Genomic DNA, 26304 nt, shown 5'->3' with positions numbered 1-26304 from the left:
GTCAGGGGAAAATCAAATAATATCAGTTATTTAATCAGTTCTTTGTGCCTCCTATTTAAAATATTACCTAGAAATTTTTATTATAGCTAAGATTATAATTTCAAGGATGAATTAATGCCACAAAATATCAGTGCGTTTGTGGACCTTATCAACATCTATTAATAAATGTTAAGAACAGTCATGGATGGAGAAACATTTTTTACATATGCCAAAGAAGTTGTTTATGAATTTAGTTTACTTTAGTATTACATCTAATCCTGATGTATTGGACCTGGTTGTTTCGCTTCCTTCCAGGATTCCAGGATATCTTTCACAAAAATTAACAAGCAGCTAATTGAATCACACTCTGATCAAGCTTATATTTTAATTCAGTAGGTTTGAAATTTCCTTTTAAAAACAAATCATTTTAACTCTAAGGGGAGATTTTCTGATGTCGGATACTCACATTATGATGTGACTGACAACTCACCTATTGATGATTGCCATCAGCCCCAGTAGTGGAATTCAAATCACAGCCACAGCTGTTCAAATTGACTGACTACAGATAACTTGTGCTATCTTTACACAACTCTCCCAGTCTTACAGCCTATTGAAAAGGGGTGCCTTTCCGGCACATATTTTATCAACAACTTACAGCATCCAGCAGCATCCAAGCTTCGTCACTTGGTGCAAAGAAGGTGAAAGATCCGACTCCTTCAATCTCTTGCCTTAGTTGAGATCTGTCTGCATAATTCTGTGTACTTCTAGCACCCACAATACCCAAAGTACCATAGACATGATCAATCGGAGCAACTAAAACAGAAAAACAAGGAAGCATTTTACTCAAGTCTGATCTTCATATGAAAGATTCACCACAAACACAATGTAAACCTTTGAAATTCTGCATGTTGAAATAATGATAATCGATCTTAGCAACAAACTATTATAGTGCATGGAAACAGACCCTTTGGTCCAACTTGCCCATGTTAACCAAATATCCTAAAAAATCCGGTCCCATTTGCCAGCATTTGGCCCATATCCCTCTAAACCTATTCATGTACCCATCCAGATGCCTATTAAATGTTGTAATTGTACTAGCCTCCACCACTTCCTCTGGCAGCTCGTTCCATACATAAACCAGACTCTGCGTGAAAAAGTTGCCCCTTAAGTCCGTTTTAAATCTTTCCCCTCTCACTTTATATCTATGCCCTCTAGTTTTGGACTCGCCCACTTCGGGGAAAAGACCTCATCTATTTATCCTGTCCATGCCCCTCATGATTTTATAAACCTCTACAAGGTCACCCCTCAGCCTCCAATGTTCCAGGGAAAATAGCCCAGTCTATTCAGCCTCTTCCTATAACTCAAACCCTCCAACCCTGGCAACATCCTTGTGAATTTTTTCTGCACCCTTTCAAGTTTCACAACATCCTTCCTATAACAGGGAGACAAGAAATGTACACAGTATTCCAACTGTGGCCTAACCAAGTTCCTTTACAGCCACAACATGACCTCCGATGTTGCACTCAACTACATTAATGGTATAAATTGTCATCCTATCACCACTTCCATTATGGACATTCCCAGTAACCATGCTCAGAAGAAATTAGACAACTGTTATAAAATTAAATTTGGAAAAGAAATGACATTTATGTATTTATGATGAGCAGTGCATTCTATTGTCACCATTGTAAAGTGTGGTCAGGTGAGTACCTTTCAAAGGTCTCTTAAAATGTTATTGATTTAAACTACTTAAATTAAATCGCATTACTGTATTGTAAAATGTAATTCCGAACACTTTGCAACTTCAGTGGGCAACAATGATTAATTTATTACTTCATTCACATTAGATCAAAGGTATCTATTCTGGGATGAAGTCTGGTGGTGCAGTGGGTGGCATCCTTGTCTCTGAGGCACATGTTCCAGTTTCAGTCCATTCACCAGGAAATTCATAATGCAGCCGAGCAGGCTGAATGTCAACTTGCAAATCTTTCTAAAATACAGCAATGACAAGCAGTCAGAGTGAGAAAGAATCTCGATCAATCATGTGAAGAAGATAATCTTCGAGACTCTGTGGTGTCTATTCTTAGGTCCAGCATGCAGGTAAAAAGTGCATATTGACACAAGTAACTCAGACTCCTTGAGTGAACTAAACCATACCATCTATTGTGGGAGTAGGCTCTCCCAACTGTAACTTGACTCTTCTTCTACTCAGACTTTGTTACAACCACGAGCATTCTATTAAAAAATTATATCTGAGGGTAAAAATCTTTTGAAACAATTCAAACCTTATTTGAATAATGATTTAAAAATGCTTTCAAATGTTAACATTTCATGTACAAATAAATAGCCCAAAATATTCATGCTGGAGGATGAAGATGAAAACTTTAAAAAAAGGGATATTTTTTAGCAGTGCTGCATAAACTAACAGATTCCTACTGGTTGCATAGAACTGATCAACTGGTTAGAATTTTTCAAATTATGTTTAATAGATTGGTTAAACATTATTGAACACAGGGTGAAATGCTCTCTAACTACTGTTGTACAATGACAAACAAATGCTCAATGATTTATGTGACAACTCAAGACTTCTAAGAGCTCTTTAACTCATTAACTGCATGATATAGGTCTCCTGATGGCTCATCAGGTTTACCTGAGAATTTACTGCACCATGCAGAATAGGAAGGCTACCAATGCTGAACATGCTGATTCCAAGTAGACTATCAACAAGAGTATTAAAATTACTTTCAGCAGTTCTGGATAAGTACAGCAGGGAGCAAAAATACTGCAATTATCCTCAGCCTCACTGTGTCCACAGGAACTGCAGCTCTATAATTATTTCCAGTACCTTGAGATGGAGAAGGTGGGGGCGATTACTAAGGAAACTACAGTTACCTTCATTCAGGATGGATGGATGGATACATGAAAATTAGTCACGTACTCATTATGAGTCTAGTTGAAAAGTAAAGTTTATGTGGTAGTTGATTATCTTCAGGACCCGACTTTGGTATTCCAGATTACAGCAGCTTTCTTCAATACAATACATAATTCATAAGAGTAACCTTCAATAATAAAGGAACCAAATACTTATATGCTGCATTACTGAAGCATTGTTACTTACTAATTACTAGATAAATCAATAGTTATGTCAACTGAAAAATCAAACTCTATTGTCACGTTTAAGCTGCGTGTTGCTTTCTAATATTCTTCTGGGGCTTTTACGAAGAAAAAGCTCCATCTAAGATGTCATCCCCACTGTACAAATTGCTAATATTGATTCGAATTTGCTTGAAATAAACCTAATGCTTCGCACCAGGAAAATTAAATTCAGTTTCCGTTACGTGTATTATTTCTTCATTGCTATGCCTAGGGCATTGCTGCAAAATCTATCACCAAACCAGCATTTAGGATTCCTGGATTATCTGCTAAATTGCATCCTCTACAGGCAGGTCTTCAGGCTCGGAGCAGATGGTGGAGATACCATTGCAAGCAACGAGAAAACAATTGGCATAAATAATAAAATCAAAGTCCTGATTTCTTAGCAAGTCTACTGTATGCAATCATTAAAGTGGCACCTAATCCAATGGTAAAAATGATTAATTCCTGATATCTCAATTACCTGCTGGGCACCCATGCCCTCCCTCAAGCCTCATGTATCCTGGGCAGCATTCATACAGCACCAACCTGTAGTCAAAACAAATGAAAATAAACATATAGTTTAGCTGCAAAAATAACCTAGTTGGAGATATGTACTGAGGAAAACAAGTCTCTAAGAGATGGGTTATGATTAAATTGTTCAGAACTCTCAACATACAGAAATATGCAATTCTTTGTGACTGCTTGTTCTGTTCAAAAACTTAATTGATCATTGTGAGAATGTGTGTTCAAATTGAAATGGAGTCATAACTGACCCCAAGCTGAGTTTCCAATCTCTTCATCACTAAGACACTCATTTTCACTTCTGTAACATTGCCCAAGCTCACCCCTGCCTCAACTAGTCTGCTGCTGAAACCCTCATTCATCCCTTTGTTTTCCCTCAATTTGACTATTCAACACACGCCTGGTTGGTCTCCCACATTCTACCTTACCCACACGTTATCCAAGTTACTGTTGCCTGTGACTTATTTTGCACCAAACCCCATTCACCTGGTACCCATGTGCTAGCTGTCCTCCTGTACTTTCTACTAAGCAATGCCTTGAGTTTAAAGCTCTTGTCTTCGTCTTCAAATTCAATTTGGCCTTGCTCCTCCCTATCCCTGTAATCTCCTCTAGCCCTACAACTTTATGAGTCACCTTCACAAAATCTAGACACTGATTTGTATTATCTTATTTTTTATTAACTCAACTCACATTCTAATCTGTAGGACTGTCACATATCATCTCTTCAGTAGGCAATAAACTCCCCCTTTCTTTAACTCAAGAAAGCCTGATTAATTTGTTTCTTTTTAAAATATAAATACATTTGGGTTGGGAAAAAAACATCCACAAGGAAAGGGATTCTTTTTTAACTAATCCTGTTGCAACAAACTGAATAAGGGAGTGAATTAAGGGGGCCAATTCATCCTTCCTGACCTGGGTGCATAACCATTTGGGGATATCCCATCCGGAGCTGCAATGATTTAGGGATCCTTGCTAGGGGACTGGTCATAAGGCTTCAACAGCAATATCTATCACTTCCACCAAGGGGCAGTATGGTGGCTCAGTGATTAGCACTGCTACCTCACAGCACCAGGGACCCAGGTTCAATTCCACCCTTGGGTGACTGTCTATGTGGAGTTTGCACATTCTCCCCATGCCTGCATGGGTTTCCTTTGGGTGCTTCAGTTTCCTCCCACAGTCCAAAGATGTGTAGGTAAGGTGGATTGGCCATGCTAAATTGCCTGTAGTGTTCAGGGATGTGTGGGTTATGGGGGGTGGGATGCTCCAAGGGTTGGTGTGGACTTGTTGGGCCAAAGGGCCTGCTTCCACACTGTAGGGATTCTATGATCTGACTTAATCTCTAAGTCTATATTTGATGCTGTGTCTTATCACTCCGGAGAAACACCATGGGACATTTAAGTAATGTTGTTCTTTGCACAGCTCACTGATGCCAACACTTCAACAGAACAATGTTTTAAGTGAAACATGCCTGCATTACAAGCAAGAAATGTATCTTTTTATTCATACAAATCTTGTCATTTACAAATTGTAAGGGATAGGATTCAGATTTGGTAGGTCTCAAAATGGACAGTTATGAATCAGCTTCTTTTCCACTGTTTTAGAGAATTGACTGGGTAAAGGGGATCTGCAGTACTAGATTAATTTAATCCCTATAATTGTAAAGATATGTGTTGTTCACTGTAATGCAGATCATGATTTGGCATAGTTGATATGGGCAAAGTTGTTAGGAAATTCTAATAGTTTCACATTAAATAGTTTACCCAGTTTTTAAATGTTACTGATACTCAGCTAAATACCTACCAATATAGCAAAACATAAACTGACTTAAGAATCAAAACAGATTATGACCAGCCCAAGATTAACATGACTCAACGTGACGTAATTGCTCTATGTATCCAAATTTTATTTCACTAATGGTCCTCAGTAGACCCATTGTTTGTGAAATGCAGGTGCAGTAACAGTACTGGGGCCAGTTCTACACATATGCTTCCCTTACATCAAGTTATTTTTTCTCACTGGTAGTTCATAACCTGATATTATAAACATGTTATTGAATCATACAATAGTTACAGTGCGGAAGGAAGTCATTCAGCCCATTGTTTCGATGACACATCTCTACAAAACAACTCAGCTACTTCCATTTCCCTGTCCTTTCCCCGTAGACCTGCCAACATTATCTCTTCAAGCATTTATTACATTACCTTTTGAAAGCCATTATTGATTCTGCCTCCATCACATTCCCAGGCAGTGCTTTCCAGATACTATCCACTTGCTGCTTAAATTTGTTTTTTTTAACTCAGGATGATTTTGCTTCTTTTGTTATTAACCTTAATCAATGCTATATGGTACTCAACACTTCTGCCTTTTGGAACAGTTTCCCCCTTCCATTCTGTTCAGACTCCTCCGGACTTAAAAAGTTGCTATCAAAAGTTTTCTCAACCTTTTCTTCTCCAAGGGCAACTCCCCAATTTCTCCTTTCTATCCATATAACTAAAGCTCCATGTCCCTGGATCCATTCTTGTCAATCTTTCCAATGCCTTCCCGTCCTTTTAAAAATGCCCAGACGCAAACACTATACTCCAGCCGAAGCCCTACTAAAGTGTTATAATAGATTATCGTAACTTCCTTGCTCTTACACTCTATACTTTTTTTCATAAAAACAGGATCCTTCTATGCCTTCATAGAATCCCCACGGTTTGGAAACAGGCCATTCAGTCCAACAAGTCCACACCAACCCTCTGAAGAGCATCTCACCCAGACCCATCTGCCTAACCCTGCATTTCCCATGGCTAGTGCACATAACCTACACATCCCTAAACACAATGGGTAATTTAGCATGGCCAATCCACTTAACTTGCACATCTCTGGACTGTGAGAGGAAACCTCACACAGACACAGGGAGAACATACAAACTCCACACAGTCACCTGAGGCTGGAATCAAACCCAGGTACCTGGCCCTGTGAGGCAGCAGTGCTAACCACTGAGCCACCGTGCCTATTAACCATTCTTATTTCATGGATTTCAACTTTGCTGTCAAGCCTGTCCTGTAGCACTTTACCAAACAGCTTTTGGAAGGCCCATCAGCACCACATCAACTGTATCATCCTCATAAGCCCTTCCCTTTAGTTCACCTTAAACTTTAGGTTAATTAAAAATCAGGTTAATTAAAAACAAACTACTGGTTTTATATAATTAATCTACATTTTCCCAAGTGACAGTTAATTTTGTCTTGGATTATCATTTATAAAAACTTTCCCATCACTAGGGTTAAAGTGTAATTTATTCTTGTACATTTATTTGCACAACGTTTCATTATTTGCAATTCTCAGTTCACTGCATCACCCTTCTATCAAAGGAAGATTGGAAGTCTATGCAGTGGCTCTGTGATTTCTACCGTATTTCCCCCAGTATTTATGTTGCTGCTCGTGTGTTTCTGGTGATCTATCAACATCATAGAGCCAGATATTCTAATATATTATCTTTAATTAATCCGTTTCAATTACCTCCTCTTTCACTATAACTTCAGCAGTACCTTCTTCCTTGGTAAAGACAGATGCAAGATATTCTTCGAGAAGCTCAGCTATGCCCTCTCCTGTCATGCATTAATCCCCTTTTAGGTCTCTGAAAATCAACCCTGTCCTGCTTTTTACTCTTTATAAGTCAATAGAAAACCTTTTTGTTTTATTTCCCTCCTTGCTATATTCAGCCTGGTTCTCACAAGGATTACCAACTTTATTTCTGCCATATGCATCTTTTTCTTGATTCACTTAATTTCTGCACCTTTCATCATGCAGGGAACCCTGGTTTTGTTTTTTTTTAAGCTTTTCTGGCCGTTCATGTTAATTGTGTGGAAACTGTCTGGAACATGCTCACCATTTCCCAGGGTAGCCTCTTGGCAGGGAAAAATGTGTCCCTCAAGACCATGCGATTCTCCTCAATTGATAGACAGGATTTAGTCAGCCAGTTTCCACTCACGGCTTGCTGAGCCAAAGGATATTGTGACAGCTATAGTCTGTGTTGCTCTCTCTCTGCAAGGCAGACCTTAGTAGAACTATGTCAGAGAAGCATCTGGCTTCTACTTTGGAACTGTTCAGCACGTTGTGTGAAATCTGGAACTCATTGCGAAAGACAACACAGATATGGGCAAGTAATCCATCTAATGGTACTGCAGTGTTTTGAGCCCTGTTAAAGTTGACCTCACAAAAGATGCTGCCTGAGATATCAGCTTTCCACTAAAAGTTAATAAATTAGGCAGCTGCAAAATGTAAAAGGACAAGATTTCCTCTGGTTTCCATGTGTGACCCAAAACATAAACACGGCAAGAAGGTCTCCCAAGTTTATTTGCTTCAGTAAAATAATTCTAAATTTAATTATTAGAAACAGCAAACCGATAAACAATTGCCCATGATGTCGATGATCCCACCAGCATGGAGACAGAACTCACCCTTGCTGATAACCCATGTGCACATTTTACAGAATATGATTTATTTATTCTAAAATCAATACATCTGGTAGCTATAAAGCATTCAATGCATTAGCTACTGCCAAAGAAAGAGCAATTGAGCCATTGCATTGAACCATTTGAGCCATATAGCAAATAGAAGTGTGTATTATGTCTACCAAAGAAAGCCAGACAGGATTTCTTTGAACAGACATCAGATAGCACGTCTACTGATTGAAGCCATTTGGAATTAACAATGAAAGCCTTAAGTCAACGAACTGCAGGATCCTCAGGTCCACTTTGACAGCACCTGGCCTGTTTACACACGCCTGTGAATCATGTTACATTGCTGCGAAGCAAAATGAAACCCATTCCATGCAGGTGGGAATTTGTGCTGCACAACAAAGTCAAATCAGGCCACTTTTAATTGCTGTATGCATGAGGCCATGCCTAATTCAGAACAGCTGCTAACCTGATGAAGAAAAAGAGGCAGCTGCTAGGTAACCACCATAGGAGACAAAACGATTTTACTGCTGAATGAAGTGATGTAAAGAAAGATCAACCTTAAAGTGTGCAAACAAATGGATTCCTTCCTTTTAACAGTAATTGATTAGGTTCACCGACATGTCACATTCCAGGCAATTGTATGTTATTGTGGGAAGACTAAGGTAATGTGGTACCTCCTATGCTTCATTTTTCAACTGGTATTTACTTTAGAAGAGGAGTAAAATAAATGTGTCACATCTGCCCATTTGTGTGAAGAGATTTATGGTCTCAGAACTGGGGGCAACAGAGTCTGCATGCCTCTTGTAGCAGCAGGACCACAGGAATTTGGTGCCTTTGGCCTCAGTTCTTTATTGTTGATGAGCTGAGCCGAGCAGTTATGAATGTAGAGGTTGTGGTCAAAGAGGTGAAGGTCATAAAGAGGATGTAACTTATCCAGCTCACACGCCAGCCAAAAGCTGGACAAACATCCATGACAGGGGTGTATGCAAAAAGGAAGGGTGGAGGTTGAATGGTGACAAACAGGGACCTACAGATTCAACATATATTTTTTAAATTATTCACAAGACATTGGCATCTCTGGCTTGGCCAGTATTTATTGCCCAAAGGAGACTTATATAGTCAACATTACTGCCGGTCTGGAGTCACATGTAGTCACCATAGAGTCATATAGCACGGAAACAGACCCTTCGGTCTAACAAGTCCATGCCAAACATAATCCCAAACTAAACTAGTCTCACCTGCCTGCTCCTGGCCCATATCCCTTCAAACCTTTTCTATTCACGTACTTATCCAAATGTCTTTTGAACATTGTAATTGTACCCACATACACCACTTCCTCAGGAAGTTCATTCCACACACGAACCACTCTCGGTGTAAAAAAATTGCCTCTCACGTCTTTTTGAAATCTCTCTCCCAGCACCTTAAAAATGCGCCCTCTAGTGTTGAAATCCTCCATCCTAGGGAAAAGACAACTACCATTAACTCTATCTATACCTCTCATTATTTTATAAATTTCTATCAGGTCGCCTCTCAATCTCCTACACTCCAGTGAAAAAAGTCCCAGGCTATCCAGCCTTTCTTTACAACTCAGATAAGGATGGCAGATCTGGGCATAAGTGAACAAGTTGAGGTTTTCTTACAACAATCAATTTTCTTACAACAATTGCCGTAGGACTAGATTTTTCTTTAAAATTCTGATTTTTAAACAAAATTGAATCCAAATTTCACCATCTGCCCTGGGGAGATTTGAACTCATCTTCTGAGACCCTTATCCTGGGGGTTCTGGGCTACTTGTTCAATTGCATTATCACTACACTAGCAACTTCCCTACAATGAGCACACCTTCTTCTGGCTTAACAGAAATTACAGGAGTAACTCAATAGGTCCAGCAGCATTTGTGCAGAAAAATCAGAACTAACATTTTGAGTCCAGTGACCCTTCTTTCAGAACCCTTCTATAGTTTAGAAAATATAACCTTTTGTTGAAGTCCCCAATCCTCTCTCTAATTCTTTATTTGGGTGCCGACTATTTGAAGAAATTTACTACACAGCAGGTACGGGACATGTTGCAGATAGGAGCAATGAGATGTTGTCAGGGTTATCACACAGGCTTTCCACCTCATTTTTGCATATCTCTAACACCCATTTCAGGCTTTCCTCCTGAACACCCACAGATGAGGCTTTACCAATATCTTGAGTATCAATTTCTGCTGTGACTGTGAATATATTGACCATCTGCCTTAATGTACCAATGGGTATAAGTGTAACACAGGCAAAGCAACTTCCATGTCTGATTCTATTTGATAGATTGATTTGTTTTTCCAAACAGCATATATGTGCTCTCATCTAAAGAGAGCAAAGCACTCATTCAGTGCTATATTGAAGTGTCAGTCTGGATTAGGTATTCCAGCCTCAGGAGTGGGATTTGAACACAGTCCTAGTGTATATTTAAGGCGGAGATAGATAGATTCTTGATTAGGAGAGAAGCCAAGGGGTATGGGGAAAGGGCAAGAAAATGGAGATGAGGAACATCAGATCAGATGATCTTATTGAATGGCAGAGCAGGCTCGAGGGGCTCACAGTCTACTCCTGTTCCTATTTCTTATGATCTTAACCCAAAATCTTCTAATTCAGAGGCATGAACTCTACCAAGCAAGGCTGGCGCTATATAAATTCTTGTCAGGATGTAGCGGTATTAAAAATGATGTGATTTATATAAAAATGTTTTATATTCTTTTCAAAAATAGTTGGCATAGCAGATATACGATGGCAACAAGTGTCAAATATGCTAAGCCTCATGAGTGCAATGCATAAATTGGGAGTGGCAACCTGACAAGGGAGTCACGGTCCTGAATGGAATATGAAACAGATAAACATTAAATGTATCTGCAAGCTTCTCAGGCCCGTGAAGATTTCTCAGGCAATTAACCACAATGTGGGTGCGAAACTCATTTCAATGACAGAGGAAAGGAAATTGAATAGGCTGTAATGCAGGGCTGATCTGATGGTGTCAAGTTGCTCTCCAAAAAGTTCGAAGTTACAGCTAAAGTCAAACAAGTAGTTGTTTTGATGCTTCTGATTACCCAGGTAACACACAGATTTTCTGGCTGGATCCTCTCAATCTGAAATATTTGTCTCAGATGCTGCCTGACCTGTCGAGCAGTTCCAACATGTTTTGTTTTTATCTCAGATTTCCAACATCACAGTTTTTTGTTTCCATTTGACTTTCTGGTTGGCTCGGTTCCATGAACAGCACATAGTGCCATCTTCTTTGGATGAACCACCCTGAGGAGCGCCATAAGCCATAGACCAAAGAAAGAGGCTCGAAGCCAGAAATGCCTCTTCCTGCTTCATTAACACTGCTCAACCCGATACACACCTACTACTGTGTACCTGTACAGCCTCCAAAACTAGTCACAGGTTTTAACCAACAAGGAAGCCCTAAAGGGCATCAGCAAACTAGCTGACTTTTTAATAATAATTCAATTAGGTGGGTTATAGGGGGATGGGTCTGGGTGGAATGCTCTGAGGGTCGGTGTGGACTTGTTGGGCCGAAGGGCCTGTTTCCACGCTGTAGGGATTCTACGATTCTATGAATTCAACACCAAATGATCAGGTTATTGAGTACAGTTTCACCATTTATAACCTCTAGGTTTCCAGTTTGATGTCATAACCACTAGACCATGATATTCATTGTATTTGACTCCAGAGAAGATAACTGTGAATGAATTCCATCCATCAAACCCCAAAACATGTGTTAACACTTACTTCAGTCAAAACAAATCACTTTATCCTTGTGTCCAAGCTATTAGAAAACAAACCAATGCACTTAATTTTATTCTTACCATTGCATCCTCTGTAGAATGTTCTTGCAAATCCACAAGATTCACAGAAGATTAGTTGTAAAATTTTAGTTCATTAAAAGATTCAAAGCTCTACTTGACTAAAAAAAACATTGTATACACGAAATAACTGTCCAGAAGCCAGTATCCCATCACCAAGTCACTATTTGTTTACACATGCATTGTACATGGGCTGTGACCATCCAGTCCCTAGACCAAGGAGCCCTTCTGAATCTCCTGTTTATCTTTCTTTTCCCTTTTTTCTCCCCCACATCACCGTGTCTGTGAAACCAGTACACTTACTGGCTGGAGTGACAATTTGGACTTTGAATTTAAATAACTAATTCATTGAATTGGTGCTAGAAATAATTTGCAGTAATCAAATTTTTGAGTGTTGTGAGTATGCACACACTGAGCCATATACAGAATGCCACAATGCATTCACAACTTCTGTGTTTTGGAGAAATATAGAATGCTCCCATCTCCACCGTGTATTTTGGTTGACTTGAGTGAATGGCCTGGTAAATGTGGCTGAACAATATGATTAATTACGGTCCATTCTACCTGTCCCCAGCAGAAACAATCTTCTACGCTGAAACTCTTGGAAAAAGGTTTGCATTTTGGAAGGAAGCCATCTGGAAAAATGAATGTTCTTTCCAAGCAGGATTACAAGAAATCTGTGCATTTGGAATAGTTTTTAAAGGGAAAAATGTCTTGCCAGACTGTGGTCTGAATGCTCACGTTCCACATGTTCCATTGAATGGCTACACAAGAAAATGATCTCAGCAGGGGTCACGTGAGCCCAGACCTGCATCTGAAAGAATCACTGGACAACAACCAATGTCAATGGCTGGAGGAACAATAATACAAATGTATAATATACAACGCTGCAGGCATAGTGAGTTATTTTCTTATCTGTGATTCAGATGCAGTATTTCTTGAGGCTAGTTTTCTTATCGACTGCTATTTCCCATAGACCGGAAAGTGGAGAGACAGCTTAACAATTGAAGAACTTTGTTACTAGCTTATCTCCCTGATTAGCCTGCAAAAATAAATGACTTTATTTCCCCAGAAACTAACATTGTTGATCATGTGGAGCGAACTGATGAACTGTTATACTGGAAATGTTCATTTCTCTTCTCCACAGACAGCATTTGACTCATTGGCTGTTTCCAGTGTTATCTGTTCTGATTTGGGATTCCGTTTCTTGTGCATTTTACATTTAACTACAGAGAATCTGTCCACAAGCAGGATCTGCCTCAAAGCCGATGTTCCATAATCACAGTATTCAAATGTCAAATGTTTTACAAAGTACAGCTCTCACACGAACTCATTTATTCGCTGTTATCTAATACATAAATATAGATTACCACATCAAGCTTTCATACTGCAGATTCCTGAAAAGCTAAAACGCTGACACATTTTCCTGTAAAAGCAATAAGACCCAACAGCAGGCTCTACACAAATTAAATTTAAAGACTGAGCACCAAGGAGTGATGCTGTAGTTTCCTTCAACTGGTTAATGCAAGCTTTCTTCACTTTCTCACCCCTAAAGGATAGGCAAACAGATGATCCATCCTTCAATCCCTATAATGCTGCCTTAACAAGCAGAAACTATGGGAGGAATGTTACAGTTGTCTGATTGATGTGGGCTATGGCAAGAATTGTTGTAGAATCACATGAGAAGTCCAGCAAGACCTGGATCAACATTGGGAGAAATGTGTTGCATCTTTTATCATCTCATGAGCATTCGGGAGAGTTTCTCTCTAGACAGCGGCCAACTTCCAGTTAAAGGGGGATTATCACTTGTTAAAATGCCTTATTAATGAGGTGAGATGTGCAGTCAATATGCAGCTTCCTATCATACTAAATGCACCAAACAAACTAGACATCAAGAATTCTTGATCTGGAAATCACAGCAAGGGCCTGGCGACTTTAGCTCTCCACTGACATGGAAGAGCCTTCGTTTTCTCACCATGTAATGACATCTCAAGGCACAATCAATGGGCACCAGCCATGTGTATCTCTCATTCATGGATACTGGTGTCCAAGATTAGACAATCCCTCACGTTCCTCATGGCATCTCTCAGATCTGCTTGCTCATAAAGCAAAGGTTTGCATTGCGGGATGCATCAGCACCTAGCATTGAGGAACCACAGCAAGAACACTGCCTGCAGACACAGACATCCAGCTCACAGTCTGGGGCTGGCAGCACCTCAGGGCTGCTTGCTCACTTAGTACTTACCTGCAAGCACACTGTACTCAGCCTCTCCTTGCTTTGCCATGCCATTTGTCAGCACCCAAGTCAGAATCTAAAGGCTAGCAGTACTGCTGTACTGATGTGTTCTTCTGCACAGACACACCGACAGGCTGCTTGCCAGTAGGGATCTGTCTGGGTTGGGGGCAGACTACAATTCCTTTTCTTTTGGTTCTTTTACTCGAATGTCAATAGAAGTTCGAGGCTGAAATTGACTGATTACATACCTGTAAATAATGTTCTGCTACTGGACAATGGCAAGCTGTGGGTGTCCACTGGTACAGGGGGAACAGAGTGGGGCTGACTTAGAGAAGGCATTTAGTTGGGGTGCAGCTACAAACAGGGAAACTGTGTGGTGTGGTGGTCAAACGGTGACAGGGTGAGAGAAAGGCAGGGATGTGTCGGCCATGTTGGCTAGTGCTGTGAGCAGAGTGGCTTTGTGGCTGCAGCGCTGTTATGTCGCCAGTGAGGGGCAACACCAGATTGTCAATGCTCGTCCAGATGCACTGCAGCCTTTTAAAGAAGCACAAGGGACGTTGGGTTTTTGGTGAACATCCGCTGAGTTGTGAGGTTTTCCAGGAAAGGCACATGATAAGATGGGGCTAGAATCAGGTTAGGGGACACCTTCATACAGAGTTAATTTGGCACGTTTGTTGAGATATAGAGAGAGAGCCCAATAGTCCTTGTGGCAATAAACCCATCAAAATCTTGACACAATGGGGCACTTTGCCAAAGAAATATAAGATTCAGCTCTATGAGATGAAGAAATGTCTTTTAGGGATACTTTGCTGCTGATTGGCCCTTGCAATGAGGGAAGATTTCACCCCTCTATATTGTTCCTTTCTCACCTGCTCAAAATTGGGAGGGTAGTAGTCTTGCAAATGCAAGTACAAGCTTCTATCTTGTCTCAATACCATCAATACTACCCAATTTTGTTTTCCTTTCTAGAGAATCAGCATCCTTTTTTTTATATTTTGTTTTTCCATCCCCTCTCCTTTTCCTCTATCACTGGTGCAATAAGATAAATGAATGCAACTTAAGGTGTAAATTCTTCTCATTATGTCCTCTTCTGTTGGTTTCTATAGGGAATGGATTTCCTCTCCACAATTACATAGCTGGCAATGAGAAATTAGTTCAAGCAAAATGACAAATGTAAATCTCTAATTTTCACCTGTGCGCTACAGCCCATTGAGACTGAAATAACTCCACAGGGGCTGGTATCCTGTCAGCAAGTCACCTTTTATTTATACACGGAGAGTGTTTGGCACTGAGCCGGCTTCCTCAAAGCCAACTCTTGGAGTGAGCAAGATGTCTGACACTCCCAATTATATCTGTCAGCCAGGGCTCCCTGATTGGACCAGCCTCAATCAGAAATTCATTCTCTTCTTCAGGCAGCAAAGGCATCAAGGTGGTGACATCGGCCGTGACAATCTCAGATTCCGAGGTATCTCCAATACTTGACAGAGAGGGAGAATCTATGGGTTCTGGTATAGTCAGAAAGGCAGTTGAGGAGCCGGGCAGGTTTTGCTCCCACACCATATGTAAGTTTGCAGCTTTCATGTTGTCCACGTGTTTGTTTGGGACTGTCGCTCCTATCCAAACTTTATATGTCACTGGATATGATCTCATGTCGACCGTGCCTCTTACCCAACCATTCCGGTGGTTCCTACACCAAGCTTTGTTCCTTGAAGTAAACCATCCCTCATGCTTAGCAGTGTCTTTTGTCCAGGACTGGAGTTCCTGATGCCACTTTACCCTCCCCTGCCCAGGTCCAGGAAGATTAGATTTAACCTGGTGCGGAGTCTTCTCCCCATTTGCAACTCTGCTGGAGCTATCCTTATAGTTGTATGAGGGGTGGTCCTATAACCAAATAGGAACCGGGTCATTTGGGTATCTAGTGAAGCTATAGATAATACAGTGTGGAGCTGGAGGAACACAGCAGGCCAGGCAGCATCAGAGGAGGAGGAAAGCTGACGTTCGGGTTTCTTTAAGCTGGCCTTCAAAGTTTGAACTGCTCTTTCTGCCAGATGATTGGATGATAGATGGTATGGAGCAGTCCTTATATGATGAATACCATTTGATTTTAGGAAATATTCAAATTCCCTGCTGGTAAACAATGGCCCAATATCTGTGACCAACACTTCCAGGAGTCTGTGTAGTGCAAAAGATGCGCACAGTTTTTCTATTGTCATCCCCGTGTTTAACAAATGAACTCTATGCACATCTCGCCATTTTCAGTGAGCATCCACATTGACTGAGAACATTAAGCCCATGAAAGCACTTGCACAGTTGATGTGTAACTGAGTCCAAGGTTTACCCAGCCCTTCCCACGAATGTGGGGGAGCTGCTGGCAGTAATTTTTGTCCTTGTTCACACTTTGGGCACTGCCCCACCAATGTGGCTATGTTTGCATTCAACCCTGGCCACCAGCCTTAACTTTTCACCAACACCTTCATTTTGGAAAACCCTGGACGACCCTGGTGGAGTTCAGCCAGTATCTGGCACTGACCTTTACTCAGGACAATCATTCTTGCTCCCCATAATAATATGCCATCCTGTACTGTGATCTGGTCTGTCGGGTCCAAAAAGGTTTCTATTCTGGTTGTGATGGCCATTTGACTTCCCTCCATCACCACCAGCTGTTCAGTTTTGACAGGACCAGATCTTTCTGCATCCAAAGTCTGATATTGTCAGCTGTGACTGGAAGAGTGTCCAGAAAATTTAAAACCATTATGGACTCTTCCAGTGGCGGTACCACCGGTGATGTATCTGCCAGCAGGAGGTGCCTCAATGCATTTGCATTTGCTTCTTGGCCTCCCAGACGGTGTTCCAACATGTAACTAGACAAATTTAGTATTAGAGCCCACTGCTGAATTTGGCCTGAAGCTTTGGATGGCACTGCCTTGTCCCCTTTAAGTAAAACTAGCAGTGGTTTGTGGTCCATTATTACTACAAATTTGTGTCTATAAAGGTATTGGTGGAACTTCCTGATTCCAAATATGACCACCAAACCTTCCTTCTCTATCTGGGCCTACTTATGTGCTACATTAGCCAAAGTTCTGATGCGTACACTATTGGGTGTTTCCCTCCATTGGGCTACCTATGAGCTAATGTTACCCTGATGCCATACAGGGAGGCATCGCATGTCGAAACCAGATCTTGTTTGCGATCTCAGAGTGCCAGCACCTTAGAGGATGATAGCTGTTTCTTCACTTCCCTGAACATTATGGCTTGGCTGTGTAACCATTTCCAAGGCTGATCCTTTTCTAAGAGCTGATCCAAATAATTCACCTGCCCAAGCAAAGGCCTAAGCTCCAGTACAGACATGGGAGTTGGGGCACCTTTAATCACCCTCACTTTATCTTCCAACAGTTGTAACCTGGTCTTGTTGACTATGTAGCCCAACTACATCACTTGAAGTGCCTGGAACACACATTTTTCCCTTCTGAGGTGTATGCCTGTCTGGGAGAAAAGTCTAAGGACTTATGCCCAAGCTCTCAAAGTGTTTCTTATTGGTTTTCCCTGCTACTAGCAAGTCATCCAGATAAATGACAATCTGGGGTAGATCTTGTAAAATGTTCTCCATCATCCATTGAAAAATTGCACAAGCTGACAATACCCCAAATTGCAGTCTTGTATATTGGTACTAACCCTTATGGCTATTAATTAGGAATCATCATCTAACCGCAACTGCAAGTACACATGCCTCATGTCCAACTTTGTGAAGGACAGCCTCACTGCCTGCTTTGCATTAAATATTTTAGGTGAGGGATTGAGTATTTATCCAGCTGTGAAAAGTGGTTTACCATTTGTTTAAAATCCCCACAAAGATGAACCAACCTGTTGGGCTTCACAATCTGTACGACCGGTGTTGCCCATTCCACAAACTGTACTGGTTTAATGTTGTATTCACTTTCCAGCTCCTGATTTCTGCCTCTACTTCTACCCATAATTCTGCCCAGAATTGTGGAACTGCTTCCTGGTCAACGTGCAAGGTGGACTTGCTCCTTTGATAGTCCCGAGACCTTCCTGAAAAACCTCCGGGCATTTAATTAGGCAGCCATTTTCTAATCGAAAAACGTTGAGCCAATCCTGGTCAATCTTTCTCAACCAATTTCACCCCATCAAGCTTGGGCGCAAATTTCTTACTATAATCAGTGGTAACTGAGCCAGCTGCTTTTCATGAAAGGCTGGAACTGAAGTTGTACCCTTAATCTGTAAATGTTCCCCAGTATAGGTTACCAATCTAGCACAAATTTATGGGTTGCAACGAATTTTGTTCAAGGCTGGTTCTGCAATTATCGAAAAGGCCGTGCCAGTATCGACCTCCATTAGAACCAGGTGGCCATTTAACCTTATTTTGATTGGTTCTGATTTGGATGTGGCTAAGCAACTTAACTGTTCCAACCAGATGTAGATGGACTTTCCAGGGTATACAGTCTCCTGGATACCGGCCTATGAGTTCTCTTACTCCATTTAGGTCTAGTGAGACTCTTTTGCTGTTTCGAGTCTGCAATACTGGCAGCAACTACAGTGGCCTGCTGGCCTGCATCCTGAAGAAAATTTTAACCATTTCATCAAGGAATGGTTTTGTTTGGGGTTTTACTGTGCGTTGACCTAGAGTTCCTCTATGCAGGGTATGTCCTGAGTGAGGCTATGTAATTGCCTTCATTCAAGTGGTGCTCCCTAAACTCAGTTGGCCTGGCGAGGGTGTCCACTTCCATCGGACACTGCAACTCATATGCTCCACTTGCCACATTTTCCAATGATAAAGCCAGCTGTAGTGTCTGTTTGAAATCCAGTTGGGCTTCAGCTAGTAGGTGCTTTTGCACAGTTACATTATTAATCCCACATACCAAATTGTCTCTCAGCATTTCATTAAGGATTAAATCAAAGTCACATGCCTCTGTCATTCATCTTAACCTCATCAAAAATCCCGATACTGATTCTCCTGGTTCTTGAATTGTTGAATTAAACCAATAGTGTCTCAGAATTACAGGAGGTTTGGGGTTGTAATATTCTTAACTAAATCCATCAACTCTTGAAAAGGTTTAGTATCTGGTGCATCAGGGAAAGTTAGGCTTCTAATAACCAAAAAAAGCTGCAGGTCCACAAGTTGTCAGGAGAATTACTCCTTGCTTTTCATCTCCCCATATGTCATTTGCCCGGAAAAAAAATCACATTCTTCCTGCATACTGGGCCCAGTCTGCAATGGCAGAATCAAATGAGTTAAGCTTCCCAATTAATGGCATAATGCCCGAAATGCTTACCCCCAACTCAAAGACGATTGTTGCGAACAAATTTCTTCAGGAATGTACTTTTTTTTCTCTCACTGCCACTAAAATAACCCCACAGAGGCCTGCATCCTGTCACAAAGTCACCCTTTATTTACACATGGAGAGTCCTTGACACTGATCCAGCTCCCTCACAGCCAGCTCTGAGTGAACAGAATCTCTAACACTCCTGTTTCTATCTGCCAGCCTGGGCTCCTTGATTGGACCAGGGTAACAGCCCTAATCAGGGAACTCATATTCTATGAGCTCCACCTGGCTGACCTTATTACAATTAGTACAGATTCCAAGTCACAATATGGGACCGTGTAAATGTTTTCTTTCCTTGACTTATTTTCTAAAATGCTCTTCCTGAAAAAAAAATGATAACTCCAAGTCAATGTGAATTTTCACTCATCACAGGTTGAGAGAATCTAAAATTCTATGGTTTGGCCTATCATGGTTAAACTGAAAAGCAAGGATATGGTCTATCTCCACTTGTCTGAACCCCTTTCTGTTCCACACACTTAGAAGAGAACACTTTATTGCACCACTGAGACATCTTATATCCCAATATTTTCTTTTGGTTTAACTCTCAGGTGGGAGAGATGGATACATTATTAAAATGGCATTTATTGCTGAATTATGGACTTCTGTGCTCATTCTACTGCCAACAGAATTAAGATCACTGGAACTCTTTTCACTGAAACCTTCAGCCCGCATGTCTAAACTAGGTTCCAGCTTGCTGGAAGTCACAGCCTTAAGATCCCATTATATTTTACGTTTCAAAGACATTTTCTTAATTATTGTAATGCTGGATAAGTTGGTGTTTTTTCATCATTTCCATTGGGCCATATAATCCATCCAATTCAAACATCACTGCTAGATTACCACTCTTTCATTATTTATTTCAATTAAAGCATCCTTTTATTATTTGAAAAGTGATAAAGGATCATTCTTGAAAAAGCATGTCATTGGCTGAATTTTGGTTGTTAACGTTATATGTAATGGAGCTAGCCACAGCAAAATATCACCTACAATAATGGAAAATTGAACATATCTCAAAAATGAAAGAAAAGATGGTCTTTAAGGAGAAATAACTATGTAAATTGGAGAAGATCACTAAAGTGAATCACAGTGTTTTACAGCACAGGAAAAGGGCATTCAGCCCAATAAAAAAGCTGTCCAATTTAGTCCCATGCCCCAGCATTTTTTCACAACAATGTAAATTAGGGAACCAATTGCCTTTTGAACATCCTTGAGGAAATTGATTCAACCTTCCATTCTGGAGGTATGTCCAAGATCTTAACCTCCTGCAAGAAAAACCATTCTCCTCATTAGTTCTTTCCACATGTTTTAAATTTAATACCTCTGGTGATTGACCCACTTGCCAGATAAAACAGATTCTTCCCGATTGTTCCAACAAAATCTCTCATAATTTTTAGCACCTCTATTAGATCCTGAACAATGTCAGCTTCTCCAATCTCTCAATGTAGACCGCTATCATCCTGATAAATTTCCTCCATCGTCTTTCACGGACTCTTATATCTTGTCAAAGTGCGTTGCTCCAAATTGCACACAATACTTGAGCGGACGCCTAATTATTGATTTGTAAAGGTGTAGCATGACTTCATTATTATTGCATTTGGTGTCCTGATTTGCAATGGCGAGTTATCCTACACATTCTCTTCACTAAAAGAGTCGTAGGGGAAACATTCCTTCAGTTAGAAAAAGCTCTATTCACTCACTGCATCCTATCTTTTAGTAAATTATATCTTCACATTACCATTTACTTGCTACCATATGCTTCTATTTTGTAAACAAAATAGTTTTGCAATAATTAATCAGATGCTTCTTGGAAGTCCGTATACACAGCATCTGGTGGTTGCATATGACTTCTGTTTAGTTGTATGTAGGCAGTAATCATTAAGCGAGGATTTACTTGAGCCCCTATAAATAAACTCAAACTGCAGCTATGGTTATTGAGGTTAAAATATATATTCTTGTAATGTGTAACTCCGTATATACCAGCTTAGAAACTGTGTATATATTGGCTCCTTATCTACCGTTCGCCCAATGGCCTACTAGTATAGAACATGATAGGAAAGGCATTTTTCCCAAAGATAGAGGTTGAAAGCTAAAATTATCTTTTCAAACAGTAGACCATAATTCTAACAGTATTATGAGGTTTACAGTATTGTTATGACTTGGCACAATGTCTTTTAATTTGGGTAACATGAATTTCTGAAGTCCGCCTGACAACAGGGGGCCGTTAAGGATGAATGGAAAGCCCAGATTGTTCTGTTGGATACAAGGTGCCAGGTATTCACACTTTGAGACGATGGCAGTATCATGTGACATATGGTCACATGTCTAGTCTCCAAAGTCCAAGCAAGGTATTGAGAATGTGGAGTTGTGAACAGTTATGCTTTCAACTGTCTATTGATTTATAATAATAATATACATCTGGAATGTCATGAATAGCTAATCAGCATTTCTGCCTGGATGCAAAGCTCATGTGATTCATGTTATCGTGGAAATGAGTTTTAAGAGGAAGGGTTTCTAAGATATTCCCAAAACTCACAAAGTTAGTTGATCAGGATGCATGAAAGAGAAAATAACTTGACCCTGAAAGTGTCTATGGCTTGCTGCACAGAAATGTGGTTGGGAGTCTGCACTCAAATTGAAAAGATCAAATTTGTAATAATTGGAAACAAGAATTGAGAGTTCGCCTACATTACAGAAAAATTCACAGAATTATTATGGTGCAGGAGACCAATCATGCCAGCATTGTCTAAAGTGAAGGAATAAATCCTCATTGTGAAAGGCAGTTCTAGGGTTAAATATTATCTGGCTACAAAAGGAATGGAAATAAATACATGAGAGCCATGAATTACTTTGGCGATTGTCTTGGAATTTCAAATGACTGCTTATGAGACAGTATAACGTACACCCATGAAGTGGGTTTTCAGCTGTGGTAAAAAGTAGAAAATTCTGTATCCTAAAGTATCAGCAACCTACAAAAACAGAGTTTAGTCAACATTATTTTCAATCTGTTACAGTAAAAGTCGTGTTGTGCCACCCTTTTCAGCCATCAACTTGATACTCAAATTTCTTTTGTTTTAAAAGTTATCAATCTCTATAGAGGCTGTAATGATAACCATTGTGAAAATCAACAGAAGGCAAATATGAGAAATTGGAAATGATTACTCTTCAATGTTCTCTGAGTGTGAACCATGTGACAGTGGAAGAATGAAGCGGATATGTGGACTTGGGTTACATCCCTCCCAAAAGGGAAAACTGGTTTAGTCCTGGCATTGTTATGAGCTACCAAAAGTCAAATCAGAAATAAACTATTGTGTTAGCTGGGTACTAGCTAGATGTCTATTGGTTGGATAGATTTTTTGTATGAAATCACAAGCCAGTTGATCTGTTAAGTGCCTATAGTCAGATTTATAGATTTTAAAAGGGATGGGCATTCCATGAAAGACTATAGCATAGATATAAACAGCTTATATGAAAGGTTGGTGAAGTTACAGTTGGATTCCTAGATGAGCATTATGTATGTTCAAATTCCTGAAAATGTGCAAAGGGTTCTCATGTGGATAGGTTCCTTGCTCTGATTCATGTTCAGATCTTGGAGAGGGAGACCCTGTTGTATCAGATACCTGTCCTCAGGAAATTCTCGGGAAACAATCAATTTTTCAGCCTTCATGAGGCAAAGTGACCATTCCACAGTAACACAAAGAACAGAGGATCAATAAGAGCTGGATTTTGAAATACTACAGATAATGGATGTAGGCATCTATACCAAAGAAGGATTAACAATAAAATAAGGATGTTGTTTCACATCTGGACACTACCACAGAAGACAGAAATAGAGCAAAGAAAGGATGAATGAATCCCAGAAATGGCAAAGGAACAATTATTAAGTACTTCAGGTATGAATTGAGATATAATCATATGATTAAGTGGCCAAAGCAGAAAGGCAAGATCCTCAAAATGACAAATGACAAACAGAATTCTAAGAAAGAGGATGAAGAAATGGTGAATGAAAATAAATATCAGGCACATGGAGCTTAGTTATGGGAATATTCTCAGTTTGTAGTCCTTAGTTATGCCTGCTAATTCTCATTTACTGTTTTCCTAATCTTTCTTGCCATTCCACCAGTGACAGATCCTTTCCTAAACCAATGAAACCTGCTCTTTTCCAGTTCAATGTTGACTTTCATTTGTCTCATTGTATAACCACTTTTACCCAAAATTTAATGCAATAGGATATCATTGAAACAAACACAACTCACACTGCTTCATTCAGACAGGAATGCACAGCCTGAAATAATGGAGGCAGTTAACGCTCTAAAGGAAGTTGAATAAATGCAAAAGACATTATAGGGCTATTGGGAATGAATATGGAGATGGAAGTAAAGAGCCAGCACAGGCATGATGGGTTGATTCGCCTCCTTCAGTACTGCATCATTCTATGATTCCCCAATCTCAGATAAGCATTACTTCCATCCTCATTTAACTGGAAAGATAACAAATTAAGAAAGTTCTCCTGTATTCACTGTGGGTAATTTTCTCCTTTGCTGCCCTCTGCATCTTTTCTCACTGAATATTTAAAGTGCCATCAATTATTTTTCTATTACTTTTATGATCCTTAGAAATTTGCCAACGTATTTTTTCCTCTATTGCTTTTTCTAGAAATCTATATCAAGCATCCAGCAATGTAACTGCTCCTTTCTGTCCCTAAGTGCTAATTGAATAGATTCTGTCTCTAAAACATCAGTTATGTCATAGAGTCATAAAGTCATACAGATATACAGCATGGTCATCTATGCCAATCAGATATCCTACACAAATCTAGCCCCATCTGCCAGCATTTGGCCCATATTCCTCTAAGCCCTTCCTGCTCATATACCCAGCCAGATGCCTTTTAAATGTTGTAATTGTACCAGCCTCCACCACTTCCTCTGGCAGCTCATTCTATACATGCACCACCCTCTGCATGAAAAAGTTACCCCTTAGGTCCCTTTTATATCTTTCCTCTCTGACCTTAAACCTATGCCGTCTAGTTTTGGACTGCCCCACCCTGGGGAAAACACCTTGCCTATTTACTCTGTCCATGCCCCTCATGATTTTATGAACCCCTATAAGGTCACCTCTCAGGCTCTGACACTCCAGGGAAAATAATCCCAGCCTATTCAGCTTCTCCCTATAGCTCAAACCCTCCAACCCTGGCAACATCATTATAAATCTTTTCTGAACTGTTTCTAGTTTCACAACATCCTTCCTATAGCAGGGGGACCAGAATTGCACACAATATTCCAAAAGGGGCCTAATCAATGTCCTGTACAGCTGCAACATGACCTCCCAACTCCTATATTCAGTGCACTGACCAATAAAGGCAAGCCTACTAAACACTTTCTTCACTATCCTATCTACCTGCAACTCCACTTTCAAGAAACTATGAACCTGTACTCCAAGGTCTCTTCGTTCAGCAACACTGCCCAGGACCTTACTATTAGGTGTATATGTCCTGCCCCAATTTGCCTTTCCAAAATGCAGCACCTCACATTTATCTAAACTAAACTCCATCTGCCACTCCTCGGCCCATTGGCCCATCTGATCAAGATCCCATTGTAATCTCAGGTAACCTTCTTTGCTCTCCAACTTTGGTGTCATCTGCAAACTTACTAACCAGACCTTTTACATTCACATCCAAATCATTTATATAAATGACAAAAAGCAGTGGACCCAGCACCGATCCTTGTGGCACACCAATGGCCACAGGCCTCCAGTCTAAAAAGCAACCATCTACCACCACCCTCTGTCTTCTATCTTTGAGCCTGTTCTGTATCCAAATAGCTAGTGCTCCCAGTATTCCATGTGATCTAACCTTGCTAACCAGTCTACCATGAGGAACCTTGTCGAACATCTTATTGAAGTCCACATAGATCACATCTACCACTCTGCCCTCATCACTACTTCTTCAAAAAAGACAATCAAGTTAATGAGACTTCCTACGCATAAAGCCATGTTAATTACACCTAATCAGACCTTGCCTGTCCAAATACATGTAAATCCTGTCCCTCAGGATTCCCTCCAACAACTTGCCCACCACCAGGAGTAATGCAGGTATTACTACTTTAAGGGAGGTGATGGCCTAGTGGTATTATCACTGGACTGTTAACCCAGATAATGTTCTTGGAACCTGGTGAAATCCTACCATGGTGGAATTTGTATTCAGTAAATATCTGGAACATCCTGATCCCATGAATGAATAAGGGGGAAGAAAAGGGCTTCCTTTTTAAGTTCCTGCCTCACTTCCAATTTTCTCTGCTCAGAATCTCTTCATTGTCTCTTCCTATGTCATTAGTTCTAATGTGTACAATAACCTCCTGCTTGTCTTTGAAAATATTCAACCTTTGTAGATCTGCAATATTCGCCTTGGTCAATGATGCCACACCCGTCCTGGATTTTTACCTTCCTTGTCCCTTCTGAATGACTTGGAGTCAGGAAATTTTACTTCCCATTTCTGGCCTTGTTAAAGCCAAGTCTCTGCGATACCCCAAATGGTAAATTGCTCACCAACTTTATTTGGAACACACCTCTCATTAACGCACACAAGGCTCGTTGGTTTAGCTTTCTCCTCTTTCTAATTTCTACACTAGTTAATTTTAGTTAAATTTATATACTTTTATAGTTAACACTTTACTTTAGAATCTGAAGTAGCTAAATAACTTCACTACAAATGCTCACTTAGGTACAGAAACACAACATACTATAACTGCTGGAAATCTGAAGCAAGAACAGAAATTGCTGGTAATACACACCAGGTTTGGCAGCATC

The 26304-nt window shown here is 40.3% G+C and overlaps 1 protein-coding gene across 8 annotated transcripts in view; it reads right to left on the bottom strand.

Moving 5' to 3' along the window:
• The window catches only part of LOC109912751 (periostin), an 83769-nt gene that overhangs the window by 51473 nt on the left and 5992 nt on the right, over positions 1-26304 (bottom strand). For all 8 annotated transcript variants that reach the window (XM_048598052.1, XM_048598046.1, XM_048598044.1 and 5 more), the window contains exons 3-4: positions 3596-3660; positions 635-792 (exon numbers count right to left, since the gene is read on the bottom strand). In XM_048598052.1, coding sequence (XP_048454009.1) covers positions 635-792; positions 3596-3660 — 223 coding nt within the window. The remainder of the gene's footprint in view (positions 1-634; positions 793-3595; positions 3661-26304) is intronic.

This window comes from Rhincodon typus, chromosome 6 (assembly GCF_021869965.1).
Source record: "Rhincodon typus isolate 14 chromosome 6, sRhiTyp1.1, whole genome shotgun sequence".
NCBI lineage: Eukaryota > Metazoa > Chordata > Chondrichthyes > Orectolobiformes > Rhincodontidae > Rhincodon > Rhincodon typus.
This window is presented reverse-complemented; position numbering and strand designations above follow the sequence as displayed.